Here is a 20,651-nt window from a genome sequence, read left to right as displayed (position 1 = left end):
ATCTGTATTAAATTATAAGTTATTCAAGTTGCTGATGGTATAATTATATGGGAATACAGCTTGAATGAGATAAACAAGATCCAAGGCTCTAGCAACATGTATACTGAATTTATAATAATGAAAATTGATATTGCTAACAAGGTCCTAGACAACACAGGACTTTAAAGACATTTTTACAAAGATACACAGGGAAAAAAGGCATGTAAATATGATGTCAGTCTTAATGTTGCGCAGTTAAAAGTAATTAAAGTATGAGGTCATCATAATGGTGTAACATTTAACTAGTTTTCTGAAGTAATGGATTTTGAATCTAGAAGTATCCCATAAAGAATAAAATACAATAATAAATTTCATGCTATACAATTTATTAAGATAATATTATAATAATACATGTATAATTATATTCATATGCATCCATAACGTCTGTATCTATCTGGTATATTTATCCATTTTGTCTGTATTTATTATGGCTCGTGCAAGTATTCATGTACTCGGGTAATCAAGAATCAAACTAAAAAGCTCGATTAGGAGTAAATGTCAGTTCAGAGATCATGGTTCATGATCTTTGTTTATGTAGATTCAGCGCCTCAAGACTCTATATACATGTTTTTATCCTGTACAATTAGAATCTTTGGGTATAATTTCTATAATTCATCTTTCGACAATATTTCAAAATAAAATCACAAACCACAGTGTGAGTAGCAAGGTTAGTAGTTTCAATTTTTATTGTTTAAAAGTTTTTTTTACCTAATACAGGGGTGGTAACTTTTACCAATGAAACTACTCCAGGGGGAGTAAACTCTGTCTGTCCAATATCACACTCCAGATAATACACACTCTTACACCTGTAACATATAAACATGATTATATACCAGAATTCCATAATTATTATCTCTTCAATTAAGTTGTCTTGCTGGACAAGAAATTCAGATAATTACTTCCTCTGGCAAGTGGTTTACTTTACAACCATAAAATATATAAGCCTTCATTTTCATGGGAAAAACTGAGGCAGTTTTTTGTCAGAAACTGAAATATTCAACAGTGATGGGACAAGATTGTTTGATTTTGCTAATGTTAAAAATAATTCAAAAGGAAAGGTTTAATCATTTATCTGTTATAAGAATCACATCTTGTCACCTATTGTAACCAGCTTTTTCTAATTTATACAACATAGCAATACCCTTTTTAAAAAATGCTGATTTTTTACATAATGTTTACAATTTACCTGTTTAATGTTGAATTTATAAGAAGCCTGTTTGACGTAGATTTCCCTGAATCTTTCCCACCACATACTAACATTACTGGCACACCTGAAATAAGTTTTAAACCAAAGTACTGTGATATTTTTTTTGAATTTTCAAAACAACCTGTGCCTTTCTGAAAGAGGGAAAATATTGCTATTATAGCATGATACATCAGAAAAGGGGTGGGGGGAAAACCTGACATCAAGTTCAACCACTGAGAATGGAATTTACCCATACATTTTATAATATTTACAATTTCAATTCAATTTAACATACATGGTACATAGCAAAGGCCATCTTTCAGTCAATTAAAAATTATCAACAAGCTGATTAAGTCAGCAACTGTAAAATCATGGTTCTGGTGAAGAATGTGCACAGGGCATTTCATAGGAAAATATACCTATTTTGGGCTAGGGGATCAACATAAATCCCAGTTTGTATAGTTATCATTATAAAACATGAGAGATATATAAACATGTGACTCTCATTGACACTCTTTGCTTCCATGTTTAGTTATAAAGAAAAGAATTCTTTTTGCTAGGCACTAAAATTTCTTTTTTTGGTAGCTGTGATTTTTGTGGGTAGGTAGCAGAGGGGAAACAATATTTCTAGGTTCAGAATCATATTGAAAACCGATTGTAAGTGAAATGTTTAGCCGGATTAAGTGAAAGGCATTGCAACACTTTTCATTCTTCTTTCATTTTGCACATTAAAAATTTTTATTCTGAAAGAAATGGGTGAGGGAAAGATGTGAAAATTTGCACACTTAGAGCAATAGGTTCAGACTCAAATCTCAGAAAAATCTTCCCAGTACTGCCATGTAAAACAACTTCATAGGAGTCCCTTTATGAAAATAAACAATAAACAAGTTTATCAAACCATTAATCATATACATAGAAAATGAAATTATCTTTTTATGGTTTCATAAAATTAGCTAAGTAACAAATAGGTTTATTTAATGCTTCTTTACTCAGGGTGTTCACTAGCCACAAAATCCTGAGGGTCATTTTGACTAAGTTTTACCGACTACAAGGATGAATCCCCACGATTTTAACAAAATTTGACCCTCACTCACAGTAGTTGAAATCCTGAGAGTCAAATCAGACTTTTGGTAATTTAAAGGGTCAAAGATTTATTCAAGGGTCAAACGGACACCCTGTAAATTACTTAAGGCAGGCATTTGAATGAGAAAGTCAAGTTACCTTCATTTTGTTGTATCAAATTTTCTTGCCATACATCAAGTACGTTCTGTAATTGTTCTGACACACTAATCTCTGGAACATCCATATCTTCTCCAGGCATTTTAACAGACAGGGGAAGTAACTGCTTATTCAATAAAGTTTTATCACCATCAACTTTAAATATGTTTGTGTACGGGTGAAAATTTGAGATAAATGAACATAAAGTTGTTTTCAATTTGTCAAATTTTAGAACAACAAAAGGTTTACTATCATTTAGGGAGTTTTTCAGCAAGTTTATGACAGTTTTATCGTTAATTCCTAACATTGAATCAACTTGGTTAACAGCTGTTTTAGTCTTTGTAACCCCTTTTACCGTGCTAACTGTTACTAAACTGTTACAATCTGGAGAATATACATCGTAACCTTGACTACCAGGCACTAAATTGTATTCCATAACACTAGCAGTTCCAACTACAGCTTGAATTGTGACAACACCCTTCAGTGGGAACACACATGGATGAGATGCGATCACTAAAACACTGTCACCTACTGGTATAGCTATAGGGCTGAAACAACAACAACAAAACACCCAAACTTTATCATTATCAATATCTATATATAAAATTTAAAAATATAATATACACATGCAGACAAATAAAAAACAAACAATCTTATCTGAATTTATACAAAATAAATTGCATCAAATTTGAAAAATGTTAAAATTATTCACCATTCAATTATAACATGTATAACCGTCCCTACCCAGACGGGAGCGTCCGTGGCCGAGTGATTAAGGTCGTTGACTTCAAACCACTTGCCCCTCACCGCTGTGGGTTCGAATCCCGACAGGGACTTTGGATTCTTTCATGTGAGGAAGCTATCCAGCTAGCTGACGGAACATCGGTGGTTCTACTCAGGTGTCCGTTTGTGCCTGAAAAAATGCATGGAAAGGCACCTGAGGTCTACCTCCTACAGTAAAGCTGGAATGTTGCCAAATGACATAGACTGTGGTGGTGTGACGTAAAACCCATATCAAACAAACAAACCCTACCCAGGCCATGGAGATTGGAGACTTTGGTAGAGAGTGGAATGTAATTATCAAAGTTTGACCCATTAATGTCAATGTTTGCAATTTGTTGGAAAGTGAAGGAAAAAAATCACTGGGCATAAGTTATAAACAAGAGGGCCATGATGGCCCTGAGGTCGCTCACCTGTATATAGCATCCCCCCCCGGCCAATTTTTACCCAAGGGCTTTTATTTGTTTATTTGAACAAACTTGGTAGATACCCATAAGAAGATGTTTCATGCTAAACATTTAAGTTCTAGCTCATTAGGTTTTTTAAAAGAAGATTTTTTAAGTTTTTACTATACACATATAGTTAAAAACAATGACACCCCTGGGGCAGGGCCAGTTTTGACCCCCGGGCTTTTATTTGAACAAACTTTGTAGATATTTACTTAAAGATGTTTTATGCTTAATATCTAAACTCTAGCTATTTGGGTTTTTTCAAAGAAGATTTTTAAGTTTTTGCTATACACATATAAGGAAAATCAATGACCCCCGGGGCGGGCCAGTTTTGACCCCAGGGCTTTTATTTGAACATACTTGGTAGACACCCATTAGAACATGTTTCATGCTAAATATCTTAGCTCTAGCTCTTTGGGTTCTTTAAAAGAAGATTTTTTAAGTTTTTACTATATGCATATAGGGAAAATCAATGACCCCCTGGGGCGGGGCCAATTTTGACCCAAGGGCTTTTATTTCAACAAACTTGATAGACATTCACTAGAAGATGTTTCATGCCAAACATCTAAGCTCTAGCTCTTAAGGTTCTTTAAAAGAAGATTTTTTAAGTTTTTACTATATGCATATAGGGAAAATCAATGACCCCCCGGGGCGGGGCCAATTTTGACCCCAGGGCTTTTATTTGAACAAACTTGGAAGACACTCACTAGAAGATGTTTCATGCCAAATATCTTAGCTCTAGCTCTTTGGGTTCTTTAAAAGAAGATTTTTTAAGTTTGTACTATATGCATATAGGGAAAATCAATGACCCCCTGGGGCGGGGCCAATTTTGACCCCAGGGTTTTTATTTGAACAAACTTGGTAGACATTCACTAGAAGATGTTTCATGCCAAATATCTAAGCTCTAGCTCTTACAGTTCTTTAAAAGAAGATTTTTAAGTTTTTACTATATGCATATAGGGAAAATCAATGACCCCCCGGGGCGGGGCCTATTTTGATCCCAGGGTTTTTATTTGAACAAACTTGGTAGACACTCACTAGAAGATGTTTCATGCCAAATATCTTAGCTCTAGCTCTTTGGGTTTTTTAAAAGAAGATTTTTTAAGTTTTTACTATATGCATATAGGGAAAATATATGACCCCCTGGGGCGGGGCCAATTTTGACCCCAGGGCTTTTATTTGAACAAACTTGGTAGACACTCATTAGAAGATGTTTCATGCCAAATATCTAAGCTCTAGCTCTTAGGGTTTTTTAAAAGAAGATATTTAAAGATTTTTCTTTCGGTTGCCATGGCAACCAGAGTTCTGTATGGAATTAAATTCTTTGAACAATTTTTAAAGGTGACCACCAAAGGAACATTCCTGTGAAGTTTGGATGAAATTGGCTCAGTGGTTTATGAGGAGATGTCATTTAAAGCAAAAGTTTACGGACGGACGACGGACGGACGATGGACGGACGGACGGACGCCGGACGAAAAGCGATCACAAAAGCTCACCCTGTCACTTTGTGACAGGTGAGCTAAAAAGAAACTAAAAACATCCTTATTACAAACAATTTTTTAGAACTTGATGCATTAAATGAGAGTTAAATACCTTTTATGAGTGCTGGGTTGCCCACTGTCAAAATGGTCTCCATAACCAGCTCTAGACTGAAGTCTTCTACCTATATCTGTCCAGTCATCTCTATCATCAACAGATTCTTCTATACTCTTTTCTGATGGCTGTATCTCACTGTCCTTATTGAAGTCTCTTTTAGACTTTTTCTTTACAACAGCAGTTTTATCATTTTCCAAAGAACCAATCTTTCTTTTCTTTATATTTTCATGCTTACGGTGAACATCTGAATCCATAGAGTCAGTGTCAGTACTTTTATTATCTTCTGGTCTATTTATGTCAACTGTTTTCTCACCTGCTTGTATGTCAACCAAGTCACTAGCAATATCACTTTCTTCATTATCATCATCTATTACCACCATACTAATATTAGTGTCACCATTATCATCTTGTTCACTCTTCTGTTTTGTTTTGGCAACAGCTTTAGGACTAATTGAATTTGCTTTAGCTGACTTCTTTCGTTTCTGAGATTTTCTTGATTTCTTTTTGTTCCCAGATTTTACATATTCAATTTGTTTTTCCTTTGGTAAAGAATTTATTGCATCAACAACCTTTACATGTTTGCTTTTTGGTTTGTCAGATTTATGTTTGTTTTTAGTTCTCTTATCTATGACAGTTTCCTTGCATTTAACCTCAAATGCTGATACTCTTTTCTTTTTTAAAGGCATTTTTGAATTACCTGATTTCTTTAAGACGCTTTAATCTGAAATTTGAATGAAATCTTTTAAAATGTTTGACATCTAATAGCAGTATTGAAAATAAACAAAACTGTTTGATAATACATGTATACAATTTTCAATACCAGTTTGTTTAAAAAAAGCAATCTGCTTGATAAAATGCAGCTTAACATCAAAATAACAATTTTAACATAGCACATACATGAACACAGCTCTAAATTCAATGTAAAATATGGTAAAACTATGTGCAAGATTGATTTTTAATCTTGTAACATGCTTCAGTTATGCTTTAGTAACCTCAAAATTATCAATATTCAAACAGTCTTCCCAGCCCTTGGTTATTATCCAATCTAGTCAAACTTACTAGTTTTGTCTAAGAAACGTCTAGATATTTTTTTCGAACGGGCAATTATTGACACCAAATCCAAACACAAACTGCATTTTTCTACACGAACACTGCCGAATAAGAAGTTGTTGGGAGTGATAACTAGCAATGAAATGAAAAAACACCCACTTTACCTAATAGATAACAGTTTTCTTTAAACACATTCCCAAGATTTTAGTGTTAAATAAAGAACTTAAGAAACATAACCTCACTTATCAAACACCCATGCCGATTTTGCGACTACGTCTATATGGTATTGCACGGGGTTTTGATGTGCTTCATTAGCGTTTTCAAACATAGTGTAAAGACGCGCTAAATGTTAGCATTATACTATAGGAGCGTCAATGAAAAATAGAATATTAAATTGGTGTAAGTTCATTCCTGACTTTATTGCACTTGTTAAATAAAATAATATTATGCTGGTCAGAGGCTCGCATAATATAATTTTATTCAACCCATGCAATAAATTCAGTATTGAACTTACACCCATTCAATATCCTCTATTTAGTTTCTCTCTCAATAATAATCAGGTTTTAAATCTACCTTTTTTTAAAGCCACTAGCCTCCAGATGGTAAAATGAAAACAAGACAAAATTTTACCATAGGTTCTTGTATGGAACTTCTTGAGACTGAAACTTTTGTCACCTACATACAGTTCAACATTTTGATCTACAGAAGAATTTCAAAGTTTCTTGGAAAAGGTGTTTTTACTGTTTACAGAAATAGTAGCCCAATTAATTGTACTGTCAAAGTGAAACAAGATTCGTACCCGGAACAAAAATATCTCAGAATCATCAAAATATCTTGACTTAGTACTGTCTGCAAAATTTAGCCCAACTTATGCTAATACTAGTACTTCACAGTAAGTAGTCCAACTAATTGTACTACGCAATGAGATTTATTCAGTGCAGGCAATCTCAATCACCTTATGAAAAGTGTTATTTCATAAAATATTTTTGAAGTACTTTTGGCTAAAGCATAAACATGACATAATCTAAAGCCTCTATGACATCAGCCCTACAGCAGCCATATTAATGCATTTTGACAAAAATCGCCGTGTTTTGTACAGGATCCCCAAGACATTCGCACAAATTCTTAAAGTCGCAGACTGAATTCTCAACATGCACATTAATTCTGTGATTTTATGACAGATTATAAAAGTCTCATGACAATCGCATGACAGATTATTGATTTCTTTAAGTTCTCATGTAAAAATGTTTTGTGAATATGCGACAACCGCAGGGCTGCCGCACAAGAATTAATCGGCTACCTAGGGCCATAAGCAAATGCTACCACATGACAGATCTTCAATCACAAATCTGTCTAGTTTGGGCCATCCTTAAAAAAATGTTTGTTTGCAGTAACCCGACCCAGAATTTCCAAGGTGGGTAGGTAGGTCGATTTTTTTTTTTTTTTATTGAACTGTACTCCCAAATAAACATGAAATTTCAAAATGCTGGACAATATATGCTTTGATAATCTGGTAACAATTAATAAATTGATAACTGAATTCTAATTTAATAAGACCTACATTTTATTTCTTCTATTAACCTTTAAAAGAACAAAAACAAAGCACAAGGCATAATTTTCTGATTCCAAAAAATTTTTTTTTTATCCACACCATGAAAAAAAATTTTGAGTAGGGGCAAATTTTGTGAGTCGGTCGCGTTACTGCAAACGAACATTTTTTTAAGGATGGCCTTGGCTGGGAATTTTCCTGCGACCTTTCTACAGCACAGATTTCTCTACAAAACTTATGAACCAAATTTTGTTCGGCTGATGCAATAGAGGCTTAAACGGGTAGTCAGACTATTCTCTCCCTTACCAGTTCCTCCCCTGACGTTTCCTCCCTGACGGTTCTCTCCCTATTTTGGGGGAGAACCGTCTGCATATTTGCAAATAATTTGCAAATAAGCAAATAAGCAGACAGTTCCTTCCCATTTTTATCAATACATTATTATTGAAGTATTTAGATGTTTAATAAATGGATAAGTTTATTAATAAATTATTATTAATTGAAGTATTTAGATGTTTAATACATGCATGGGTATGTTTATGATTAATTGATATAAATTAGATAAAAAAAATATTTTTAGCATATAAGTATATTATTCTGATTGTTTTATTAGATCTAAAGTATACTTTTTTAATGTGTTTAATCATTGAAAATAATTATTGAATAATTTACTTGGTTAGGATAATCATTCGATATTAATTATAGGGTGAGTTTTTGATGTGTTTATTAATTAATAATTCAAGACTGGAGATGTTATCTAATGATTAAAATAAATGTGAAAAGGTGTTGATAAATGAATATTTTTATTAGTTATTTGGTATTAAATATTGTTTCATGTTAATGACTACAATGTTCTTTAATAAATTTTGTATAAAAGTAAATGTGAAATGTGATTGCATACCAGTTGTTGCTTATTTATTTTCTATAACATACTTGTTACCACCTTATTAAGTAATTCCAGCTATATAACAAATGAATGAATATCCCTAGACCTTAACATAATTACATACAGGTGTATATCAATCACTGTCAAATAATCTTAACCTCTCACAATGAAGGTGTTAATAGGATTAAAATACCTGAAAAAGGTGTTAAATTTACAAACACTCTTCAGAATCAAATAAACATAAAACATAAAATGTCAAATACATTCTTTTAATTAAAAGTCTTCATGAAGAAATATTATTAGATTTAGTAAAAACTTAAATGATAACTAATAAAAATATTGGGGGAGAACTGTCTGCATATTTCAAATTTGGGAGAGAACCGTCAGGGGAGGAAACGGTTTAGGAGAGAACCGTCAGGGAGAGGAGGTATCCGGACAATTCCCCTCCCGGACGTTTCCCCTCCCAGTAAATTTGAATGTTTTTTCACAACCCGGACATTTCCCCTCCCGATATTTTTTTACAGCGGACAATTCCCCTCCCGTTCTTTTATCAACCCGGACAATTCCCCTTCCGTTCTTTTAACAACCCGGACAATTCCCCTCCCGCTGTTGTCAGAGCGGACAATTTCCCTCCCGTGGCTATTGAATATATATATTATATAATATTGTTTATTTGAAAGGAATATACATTTTTGCAGCGGCAAAACAATAAAAGAACAATTAATTAATTGATAAGAACAAAAAAAAACAATTAAGCTGTAGATTCTTGCAAAGAATATATTATGCACATGTTATAGTAAATTGAACTGTCATCTTAGAAAATCATATTCACCATATTGAATCAGTACATGATCGAAGTCCTAACACAAAATATCAGTGATCATTTTGATTTTATATATGATTGAACACATTTGTAGGAATATTCTCCTTCATTTTTAATTGGTTTTGCAATCAAGGACACATTTCACTAAGGGCGGCAATGATTAAAGATTTTTTATTGACATTTTGTTTATCTTAAGCAGCGGAGGCATAATTAAAGGCGGTTTAATGTCACTTTTGTGAAATAATGATTGTTAAAAGTTCCGATCTTTAACAGTTTATTGTTAAGAGTAAAAACTGTCATCTTTGATAAGAATGGTTATAGATTTTTTTATACGCAATGTGAAAAAACGGGAGGGGAATTGTCCGCTCTGCTAAAAAATGGGAGGGGAATTGTCCGCTCTGCTAAATTAACGGGAGGGGAAAAGTCCGCCCTATTAAAATAACCAGGGTTCGACATTAACGGGGTCCCGGGATTCCGAGGATCCCAAAAAGTCGGGAGGAATCCCTGTGATTCTTAGCTGGGGATTCCTTTGGGATCCCTGAAAAATTGCTGTGTAAATAAAAATTTTGAAATTTTCTGAATTAATATCATTGAATCACAAATATTCAAGAAAAGTGGTTCAAGAAAGAGAAGAAAAACCCTGCCGATAAAATCTACACTCTTGAATCATGTACGCTAGTTTTTCTTTGTGCAGTGACTGCTATCAAGTCATTTCCGATATATAACGAAAAAAATGTTTTGGCTAAAGAAACATTCTTGAATAATTTTATATCATGCATTGACTTCATAAAATAAGAGTTGTGAAAATTCAAAAAAGAAATGTAATTATCGTATATTTATTACACAAGCGATGTGTACTTCAAATATGTGTTGATCGGCATTGCCGGCGGTAGCTACAAAGTTATCCAGTGTTTGTTATTTGGTTTTTTTTGATTGCCAAAATTCGGCACTTTTGATCATTGTAAATTTTCGTCAAAATTGTGAAAAAAAGATTACTGGTGTATTTTTTTTCTCTACAGCAAAAGTATAATTAATAAACAAATTAAAAATAATCCATACTTTTACGTTTAAAATCCTTTTTGAAACTCACAGTCTCAATGCTAAAAAATATTGTCTAACTAAAGTCTAAGGTCAATCAAGGTCACGCATTATTTACCGACAAGAAATAGAAAAATCATGTTGTGAACTACATGACTGCTGTATGCGGTGAGTGCCTTTGATGTGACAGGTGTCAAAACTTTAAAAAAAAATCAATACACAGCTAGAAAAGGGATTGGACATTTCAGTGTAAAAATTGGGAACAATAAATTTGGATATTGCACATCCTGTCATGGACTTGTAGCAACTTATTATTTTTAAAAATGAAATCATTTAAAGGTACTGTACTTGTAATGCAAACAAAACTTTTTCTTGATATTTTAATTAGCTTAAGTAAAAAATTATCAAAATTTTAATAATAAATTTACAACAATCTATGGTGATCATAGTTAAGAATTTCTTTAAAATGACATGAAAGTAAATATTTTTCAAAAGTTATCCATACCATCCCTTACTGGAATATGGAGCCAAATTGTGGGCTCTATTTCAATGAACCCTAGGCTATCTGGGAAAATGTTTCCCCAGTTCCTACTTAACTTCAAAAATTCAAACCCTAAGTCCCTTGTCAAGTCACTTGCATTATACCTTCATTTAGATATTGTAACTGGTTCACAATTATCAACTCCAGGGAGAAAACAGGTTTAAGCAAAATAGCTATTTTCAAATCAAACTGTTGTTCAGTGAGCTTAATGTTATTCTGTTTCCATGTTCATGTAAAAATGTATTATGTTTTAACAAATTTATCTTAGCAGTCTATATATATATACTAGTAAACACTTTGAAACGCTTTTCAAAATTTAAACAGCAGTATTTCCAAAGGGCTCATAAACTACATTTTCTGCATCTGAAACAAGACAATATATCCTGTATGTGGTCTCAAAAAAAAAAAGAATTTGAAATTGAATTGCTGCACTCCCTTGTTATTCTTCGCCTTCATATTTTACTATTTTGATATGAGGAATCCCTGACATTTAGGAGGAATCCCTGAATTAAATCTCAGGGATTCCTATGGGATCCCTGGTAAAAACAGTTAGTGTCGAACCCTGATAACGGGAGGGGAAATGTCCGGGTTGTGAAAATAATATGGAAGGGGAATCGTCCGGGAGGGGGATTGTCCGGGATTCGGGAGAGGAACTGGTTAGGGAGAGAATAGTCTGTCATTCCTTAAACGTAACTAGTGTCATTTCTTTCCTAAAAATCACATTGTCCCACTGCTTACTCTAATTTTCTTGAAATCTTGACATTAAATACTGATGTAGAAAAAATAGAGATTAACATGGAAAAAAATCAAATTGATTATTTCACAACATTAGACAGGCTAGCTTAAGGTCTTCAGCGTACCCGTTTATATACTATGACATGACGTGAACGCTGAAGATAACCCCATAGGGAAAGTCCACCAATAATCGTGCCAGGAATCTGACACGCTCGTATTTATTCATCGAACATGCCATGAAGTAAAGTGAAGCATACCTTGATAAAACTATATATATTCTGTTGATAAGCCAAGGATGGACAAATAAAAATCTTATTACGAACATAAACTACCTAATAGTTTCCGACAGTCACAGGTAAAATTTTCGTCACTTGGCCGCCATATTGCCAAAATGTTTGATCACGTGATTACGAGATTGACCTTTACGAACCCATGTGCCTCCAATATTTTTATAAATTACTTTTTTTAAAGATATTGAAAAAAGGTGATTTACTGACTTTTATATTCAATACAATCGTATTTAAGTACTAAAAAATTAATGAAAATAAATAAAAACATTATCTTGAGTAAAAGTATCAAAATCATGTCAACAAAATGTTCTAAATATAGTACACGACTCTATTCAAATCTGTTCCCGCGAATGACGTCATACGAGATCTCGAGTGGCACCTGAATGTCATGGCCAACTGTAGTCGGCGTAAATTGATATTTTACAGTTAAATAGTCAATTTTAATGACGGTATTAATATTTTGATACTTTAATTGGTATAGAATGATATTAAAATGATTGTTTTATCGTAAAATGCACAAGAATCGATTGGTCAAGTGTATTTGCAAGTGAAAAACAAGAATAAATCAACTTATGTTATTCTGGTTAGGTTTCGTAACGGGTCTAATCCAAAACTTTAAGGCCGCATCAGATGAAAAACAAAAATGTTAAAAAGCGGCTTATAAAGTTTTGGAAGCCAGAACTATAGACAGGCAATAAACAGTAAATACAGAAAAGATCATTTGAAAATATTAACGCCATCATTTCCAAAACTTTATAAGCCACTTTTTAACATTTTTTTTTTATCTCATGTGCTGCATTAAATGTTTGGATCAGACCCATTACAAAACCTAACCAGAATAACATGCGTTGATTTAACTTTATTTTTCATTTGCAATTAGATTTACCCTACTGTGACCAAATTGATGCTACAGGGAATTCCCCAGGCGCTTTTAGCGCATCGGCACCGATGCGCTAAAATTTCAGAACAAGAAATCCCGATGCGCTTAAAATTATCATAGCGCTTTAAAAAATGACCGATATCCCTTTCTGTTGTGTCTATAAGTTAACCCCAATTAGCCAAATAAACAAGCCAATATACATGTCCTGTGTAGATAATTACCCGAGGCGTATACACAACCCGATACACTGATTGCCTTTAGACTGTGTGACGTCACAGACACCTGTCATCGATGTCTGCAGACGACTGTTGGTGCACTTTCAGGTGTTGTCAATTACCGTGTATTGAGATGGGTGCAATTTAACCGCGGCATGTGTGATATTTACATGTTTCAGGTAGGTGTAATAACTTTTATTGCTTTGATAATATAATTGGCATTAATTGACATGCGATATAACAGTTTGATATTTTGGGATGAATGGGTTAATTGTCTTGATGTAAGTGTAATGTTCAATTTCATCTATCACTTTCCTATGATCGTTACGTCTAAGCAGTACTGTAGACTGTAGTAATAGTATTAAGATTTCAAAAAATAATATGTCTAACATGAATAAGGGAAGCCAAGTTCACTATCAATTTTAAGAGTTTTTTTTTGTGAGCAATGTCGTTGAAACTGTCTCAGGATCATTTCGCTTTTTTTTTCTTTTTTTAATCTTTGATTAAACTGCATAGATATTCAGAAATAAATTTGGTTGATGGCTACCTTAACATTGAAAACATTTACGACTGTTCATTATCAACTTGCAAATGAGTGAAAACAACAACAAAAACTTTACATCAACAATCCCACTTAGTGACAGCCAATTGGTCATTTTCTTTTTTAATTAAAAATGTCTTGTAATCTGTTTCTGTTCAGTGAATCCCCAAAATGAAAAAAATATTAACTTTGCAGGCCCTCTTTAATCGAGCCTGTTCATGGACAGCTTTGTGAAGTGCAATCTACTGTCCTACCCCTTAGCATTGGTTTGTCAGGACATACAGAGAGCTGGCCAGGCACTTTGGTGTAGATATGGAGCAGTGCCGCAGCCACTGGCACCAGGTACGCGCCAGTCTAGAGGGGACTGATCAGTCAGCCGACCAGACCATGACCTGGATTACTGGCAACCTTTCTACCAGTCATCCAGCTCTTTACAGAATTGCTGCTGTAGGTATCCTCCTCCCAACCTCTACTGCAGGTAAGCATTATTAAATTCATTCATTCTTGAACATTAATGAAATTCCAATGACAGTTGCAGATGTGTAACACTTTGCTAGAAGTTTTTCAACATTTCAAATATAATTTTTTTACTTAGTTAAGTTTAAACAGGCTGGAAGTTTTAAATTTTCAAATCAAACAAACAATATAAATAAAAGACATGAGGTTAACATAAATGATTACTTTTATGTATTAATTTCAGATTTTGAGCGAGGATTCAGCTGCCTGAAGAGAGTTAAGACTGAAAACAGGAATTGTCTCTCTTAAAGTTCTAAACTATCTTCTTGCCGTCTCCCTTTAAGGACCCCCATTAGAATCTTTCAACTTTGAGAAGGCAGTCAAGGCATGGAATGACAACAAACCTAGAAGACAGGCCCACTTTTAATGATGTTAATGAAGAAAAAACAACTGAAATATACTCATTTAAATGGGACACACACATACATATAAATGTTGATCACATGTTGTGAACTTGTGTTTATATATAACTGTTAATTTATTTGAATTGTTGGAAATGGAAAAAGTAAATAATAAAAATTAAGAAAATGTTTATCAAGTGAAAAGCTTTCATTATTTGTTTTAAAACAGCCCACAGCAGTATCTTGACACCTTAAATGGCAAAAATTTTCGACACGCGGTATGGGGGTCAAGACCCCCTCCCGCACCCACCCCCGTCTTATTAAAAAAATGTAGCGCTTAAAAAAATTCCTGGGGAATTCCCTGTGCTATGATCTGAACCTTACAGCTACCAGATAAATAGTTCACGTATCGAACACAAATATTAGAACAATACCAGTAAATTAAACATACATTAAGAAATTTTTAAGTATAAAAATCTTAAAATTTACGCTAAGGTTCCCACGTTTTCTACTTTCATTTACAGCGGAAGTTGCCCGTCAGCGGAAGTGTTCCGAATGTCAATTCTAAACTGCTGACGAATGGGATGGTACGGGAGGCAGTTATAGGTCAGACTAGTATATTGATTTACCTGAGACATAGACAAAATGTATGCTTTGAAATTTTATGCTGATCATAAGACTGACATATACTTTATTAATGAAAAAATATTCTAGAGGCATATAAAACAGTTCATTCTCTTAAGAAAACAATGTTGTATTAGTTCCTAAATAATTTTCATGCATGTTAATGTACTATTGTCTCAATGACCGATGGTCAGTTATAACCATAACACTGTTAAATATATATAAGTTTTATTCTAAGTACTAGATCATATGTTTACATATTAAAGAATTCTATTTAACTGTTATCAGAGAGACAAATCTACACTGAGTTAAACCCACGTGACTAGAGAGTATATCATATTACACAACACCCCCTTACTAAAGCTTACAAGTAAGTTCATTCATTTATTACCTCAAATATTTCATTAACAACAAATTTTAACTCTGTGAGAAAACGTGAAATGTAATTTAAATACCAATTATGTTTTTTTAAACACACATTATTGTATAATCATTAAATCCTGTCAACATGTAAGCATTTGTTAAATCAAGAACAACATTACAAATTTAATCTATCTGGGGGTTTACTCAGCCTGCCTGATCTAGTAATTACACCTGTACTCTGATATTGAGACATAATTAGACACTGAATATGTTGGTACTGTAGACAATAACGTTTTTGAGGTGTTATAATTTTCATTGAAAGGAATATCTATTTCTTTATCAAAATCTACTCGTTTATGCAACTTTACTAAACTACGGCGATTTCTTTCAATGGTAGATTTCAGTGTCTCAACTATAAAAGATCGTGGTCGCGAAGCTTTCTTAATTACATTACCTTCTATATTCATGTCTTTCACATGTACTTCCTTTAATGAAGGCAAATTTTGTGCACGTCTTTTTCTGTCATAATTTTGCTTAGCGTTAGCACGGTATGTATTCTCTCTTTTTTTGAAGTACTTTTTAGTTTATATTGCTTGGTAGCAGTTTTTGTGGTGCTTGTGGAAGAGTTGTTTTAATTCGCCTGCCAAATAACATTTGACTCGGACTTAAACCATTGTGCGGTAATGGAGTCGCACGATAGATCGTCATCGCTTCATAAGGGTCGTCGCATTTAGACAATAAGCGTTTTACAGTATTAACAGCGCGATCTGCTTCCGAATTCCCTAAGGGATATCGTGGACTACTTGTTACATGTTCGATTCCGTATTTCAAACAAAACTGTCTGAATACATCAGAGGTGTTTTGCAGCCCTCCATAAGAAACTATGGTATCGCATAGGCCATGTCTCGATAATATTGACTTGAAATGTTCAACTACCGCCATCGAAGACGTTGACGTAAGTCTCGATAATTCTATATATCGTGAAAAGTAATCTACAACTAATAAATATGTATGTCCGCGCCAATGAAAAAGATCTGAACCTAATCTTGACCAACTTCTCCTAGGAAATGGAGTAGATATCATTGGTTCTCTTTTGTCATTTTGAAACTTTGCACAAATATCACAATTCTGAATCAATTGCTGTATGTCACGTGATATACATTTCCACCAAACTGATTCTTTTGCCCTTGCTATGCCTTGATGAGCTTGGTGTAACTTAGACAGAATGTCTAGTCTCATGTCTGTCGGAATAATAAGTCTGTCATTTCTCATTAACAAACCTTTATTCACAGTAATTTCTGACCTATAAGGTTTATACAATTTGGCAATTTCACACGATTCTGTACTAGGCCACCCATTATAGGTATATTCAATTAATTTGCTGCACACATAGTCAGATTTTTGTTCTGATTTAATTTCCTCTAGCCTTTTTTTCTGTAGCTGGGAGACTGGTGACAACTGAGTCAATATACAATTCGGTTTCATTACAATTTTGATAGTCAATAAATGTTAGGGTGTCACATTCAGCACGCGACAAGTAATCAGGAATATACATCAATTTTCTAGGCACAAAGCTTATTGAGTAGGAGAATATTAGCAGTCTCATTCTAAATCTCTTTACCCTTACCGGTAGATCACTCAAGTCCTTTTGTCCTAAAAGACTAACAAGACTTTTATGGTCAGTTTTGATATGGAAATGTTTTCCAATCAAAAGGTCACTATGTCGTTCAGCCCCAGTAACTATGCCTAGTGCTTATTTTCCAAGAACACTGTATCTAACCTCTGTGGGTGTAAATGTCCTTGACGCAAATGACACTGGCTTAAAGTCACCATTGTCTTGTTTCTGAAGAACTACACTTCCGGTAGCATATTTTGAAGAACCTGTCATGAGAACAGTTTCCCTTTTTGGATCATAATGAGCTTACACTGGAGTATTGTTCAAAGTAAGCTTGATTTTATCAAAAGCTTCTTGTTGGTCTGAACCCCAGTAAAATTTTTTTTTCGTACTCAGCAGATCTCTGATAGGTTTCGAATCTGCTGCAAAAGATGGAGAATATTACCCAAATTGATTGATTATTCCCATAAAACTACGTACTCCATGTATGTCTTTTGAAGGACATACAATTTGTATGGCCTTAATCTTGTCCGGGTCTACTGAGATTCCATGTTGTCCTACTAAGTATCCAACAAATTTGATCTGATTTTGCTTTATGACACACTTATTTTCATTCAGTGTTACATTACACTGGTCTAGTTTGTCCAAAACTTTCCTAAGTCTAGTGTCATGTTCGGCCTCTGTCCGTCCGAATACCAGGACATCATCTGTTTGGCAAAGAACTCCTTCAATGCCCTCAAGTATTTGAGATATGCGTTTTTGGAAATATTCAGAACTACTAGATAACCCCATTGGTAAGCGATTAAACGCGTATCTACCAAAAGGTGTGATAAATGTAGTCAATAATTTACTTTCTTGAGCAAGTTTAATTTGCCAAAATGAACTAATAATTAGCGTTTAATTTTGAAAAATATTTTGCTCCAGTTAAACGACCTAAGCTTTGTTCTATAATCGCCAGTGGAAAATTTTCACGTCGCACAAATCAACACATGTGCGCACGTTATTGTCATTTTTAGGAAGGATTTAGCTCAATACAGGATTGGAGCAGTACCTCTAGACGCTTGCAGAAATCATGATCACAAAATAGACAAATATCGTTTTTTTCGCCGATTTTTACATTTTTTCTTGATTATCGTACTTGATTCGGTGTGAAAAGATGAATTAGACCTGTTAAAGTTCATTACGTTGGGTAAAAAACAAGATTTTAGCATTTTATCATTCAAGCGCCTTGTCCGGTATATACCGGAATACGGTATTTAGTGTGGTGCTCCAATCCTTTTTTTAGTCACAGCCTTTTAGGAATACATACCATTCCTGCACACCAATCTGTGCTTTCATCTACTTTAAAAATTATGCCTGCCTTTTCCATACGCTCGAGCTCAGATTTAACTTTCGGTAGCAAAGGTATAGGCACGCGCCTTGGTACAGATAAAGCATACGGCTGCGCGTTTTCATTGAGTGAAAAACGATATTCACCTTCTAATTGCCCTAGCTTGCGAAATAGATAGGATGCTTCTGTTTGACATTTTCAATGGTTTGAATCTCGTCCAAATTTAATTGAATTAAATTGAGATTCTTTATAGCAGGTCTCCCCTAATAAACATCTATCTATGTCTCTTACAACGTAATATATTTTCTTGTGAAGAGTTACCATTGTGTGAAAGAGGTCTGTGTAAATGAACCGATAAACTACCAATTTTTTGTTACCTGGGCCGTATAACGATCTGTGAGTTTTGTTCAATTTTGGTTTGTTTTGACTTTCAGGAATAACAGTCAAATCAGCACCAGTGTCTAATTTAAAGTAGACAAACAAATCTCTCACCCGAAGTGTTATTGTTTCAAGGTTCATCTGGTAACACAGGCCACAATAGTTCCTAAATATGATGATGCGTCATTTTCACACAGTTCATGTACTTTTTTAGTTTTACAACACAATGCGAAATGATTATAATGTCCATATTTCCGGCATATTTTCCCAAACGCTGCACAATGTCCATGTGCATGATATTTATTACAATTTGAACACCGTTTGTTATCGATTTTCTTCGATTGTCTAGATTGTGTCCCCGGAAATTTCTGCGTTTGCATTCTGCTGTCGAGAAACGTGTGGTTGCGGTACCGAACTTCGTTTTGGCTTTTCCCCGCCACGAACCACGTCTGTTACAGCTACATTCTGTTGCGATCGAATTTTGGTTTTTAACTTTTTTCGCTGTTTCTTGCCATTGTTACGCATTTCTCGAGAGTAAGGTCTTGTTCAAGTTTTTCTGACAAATTTAAAAATTTAAAATTCCAACTACGATTCGATCTCTTATTTGCTCGCTTTTCATATCGGCAACAAATTCACAGCTGTCTGCCAACTCGTATAAAGATCTAATGAATTTCTTTACTGTTTCACGTGGCATTTGGCTTCTCTTATGAAATTTTGCTTGTTCGTGAATTATATTTTTCTTTGGATAACAATGTTCGTCGAATTTTGTTAAGACAGTTCCATACTTTTTTGCGTTACTTTCTGATAGTTCAAACGATTTTAATAAATTGTCAGCTTCTTTTCCCATGGTATATACCAGTGTAGCGACTTGTATATCTCCATCTTCTTTATGAAGTTTTGAAGCTGTTCTGTAGAAAGAAAATCTTTGTTTCCAGTTATTCCATTTATTTGGGCTTGAAAAATCAAAGTTTTCTGGAGGTTGTAACTTCGCCATTTTTCTGAAATTTCTTCTAAAATTTAATGCTTTAGTTCTTTACAATTTAATGTAGTCCAGCTAGTAATTTTTAATTTAATGCTTTATTTATTTACAATTGAATGTAAGTCCTTTTTTCCAATCAACAGTGCTTTAATAATTTACAATTGAATGTAAGTACTTTTTTTTTACAATTTAATGTAAATCCTTTTCATTGTTTACAATTTAATGTAAGTCCATGTTTTTCTTCTGTACTTTTGTTGCACATGTGCATCTATGTTTTTAACTTCTGACACCATGTACTATTGTCTGAATGACCGATGGTCAGTTATAACCATAACACTGTTAAAAATATATAAGTTTTATTCTAAGGACCAGAGCATATGTTTACATATTAAAGCATTCTATTAAACTGTTATCAGAGAGACAAATCTACACTGAGTTAAATCCACATGACTAGAGAGTATATCATATTACACAACAGTTAACATCACATTGTCACCCAATCACCTGTTGTCCCATTGAATCTTTCCCAGACAATCGCTGACCGCATAACAATGTAGTAATCTAATCAATGGGTAATTAAAACTGTGATAGAACCGCTGAATGACAAATGCCAATTGCTTAATTTAATTAGTAATAAATACTAAATATGTATTCAAATTCTTTGATTATTCCTAAAATCAATCATATTCCAA

General features: G+C 33.8%; 2 protein-coding genes and 1 long non-coding RNA gene across 3 annotated transcripts in view; 1 reads left to right on the top strand and 2 right to left on the bottom strand.

The window, feature by feature from the left end:
• LOC132722449 (polynucleotide 5'-hydroxyl-kinase NOL9-like) overlaps window positions 1–15,237 on the bottom strand; it is a 35,924-nt gene extending 20,687 nt beyond the window's left edge. The window contains exons 1-5 of the mRNA XM_060706957.1: window positions 15,174–15,237; window positions 5,266–5,989; window positions 2,447–2,991; window positions 1,226–1,310; window positions 748–845 (exon numbers count right to left, since the gene is read on the bottom strand). Of these exons, the coding sequence (XP_060562940.1) occupies window positions 748–845; window positions 1,226–1,310; window positions 2,447–2,991; window positions 5,266–5,954 (1,417 nt within the window). The 5' untranslated portion in view covers window positions 5,955–5,989; window positions 15,174–15,237. The remainder of the gene's footprint in view (window positions 1–747; window positions 846–1,225; window positions 1,311–2,446; window positions 2,992–5,265; window positions 5,990–15,173) is intronic.
• Window positions 13,087–15,038, top strand: LOC132722450 (uncharacterized). Its single transcript, XR_009624611.1, has 3 exons — window positions 13,087–13,451; window positions 14,009–14,291; window positions 14,514–15,038. It is a non-coding gene; the product is annotated as an uncharacterized LOC132722450 (long non-coding RNA).
• A 999-nt stretch (window positions 15,238–16,236) lies between the features above and the next one.
• On the bottom strand, window positions 16,237–19,974 carry LOC132722452 (uncharacterized protein K02A2.6-like). Its single transcript, XM_060706960.1, has 3 exons — window positions 19,779–19,974; window positions 17,438–17,538; window positions 16,237–17,115 (listed from the first exon to the last, which is right to left on the bottom strand). Exons 1-3 carry the CDS (start codon window positions 19,972–19,974, stop codon window positions 16,237–16,239), a joined length of 1,176 nt encoding a protein of 391 aa, XP_060562943.1.
• Between the last annotated feature and the right edge of the window lie 677 nt (window positions 19,975–20,651).

The sequence above is a fragment of the Ruditapes philippinarum genome, unplaced genomic scaffold, assembly GCF_026571515.1.
Source record: "Ruditapes philippinarum isolate M1 unplaced genomic scaffold, ASM2657151v2 ctg3464_1_1_1_1, whole genome shotgun sequence".
NCBI classification, from domain to species: domain Eukaryota; kingdom Metazoa; phylum Mollusca; class Bivalvia; order Venerida; family Veneridae; genus Ruditapes; species Ruditapes philippinarum.
This window is presented reverse-complemented; position numbering and strand designations above follow the sequence as displayed.

What these genes read in the sequence shown, in the direction of transcription:
- LOC132722452 (XM_060706960.1), bottom strand. Translation starts at nt 19,974, where the DNA reads ATGGCGAAGTTACAACCTCCAGAAAACTTTGATTTTTCAAGCCCAAAT. An exon ending in ATCGTTTGAACTATCAGAAA is followed by an intron (nt 17,539 to 19,778) that starts GTAACGCAAAAA and finishes TTCTCATGACAG; the next exon opens with GTTCTTCAAAATATGCTACC. An exon ending in GGACATTTACACCCACAGAG is followed by an intron (nt 17,116 to 17,437) that starts GTTAGATACAGT and finishes ATATTGACTCAG; the next exon opens with TTGTCACCAGTCTCCCAGCT.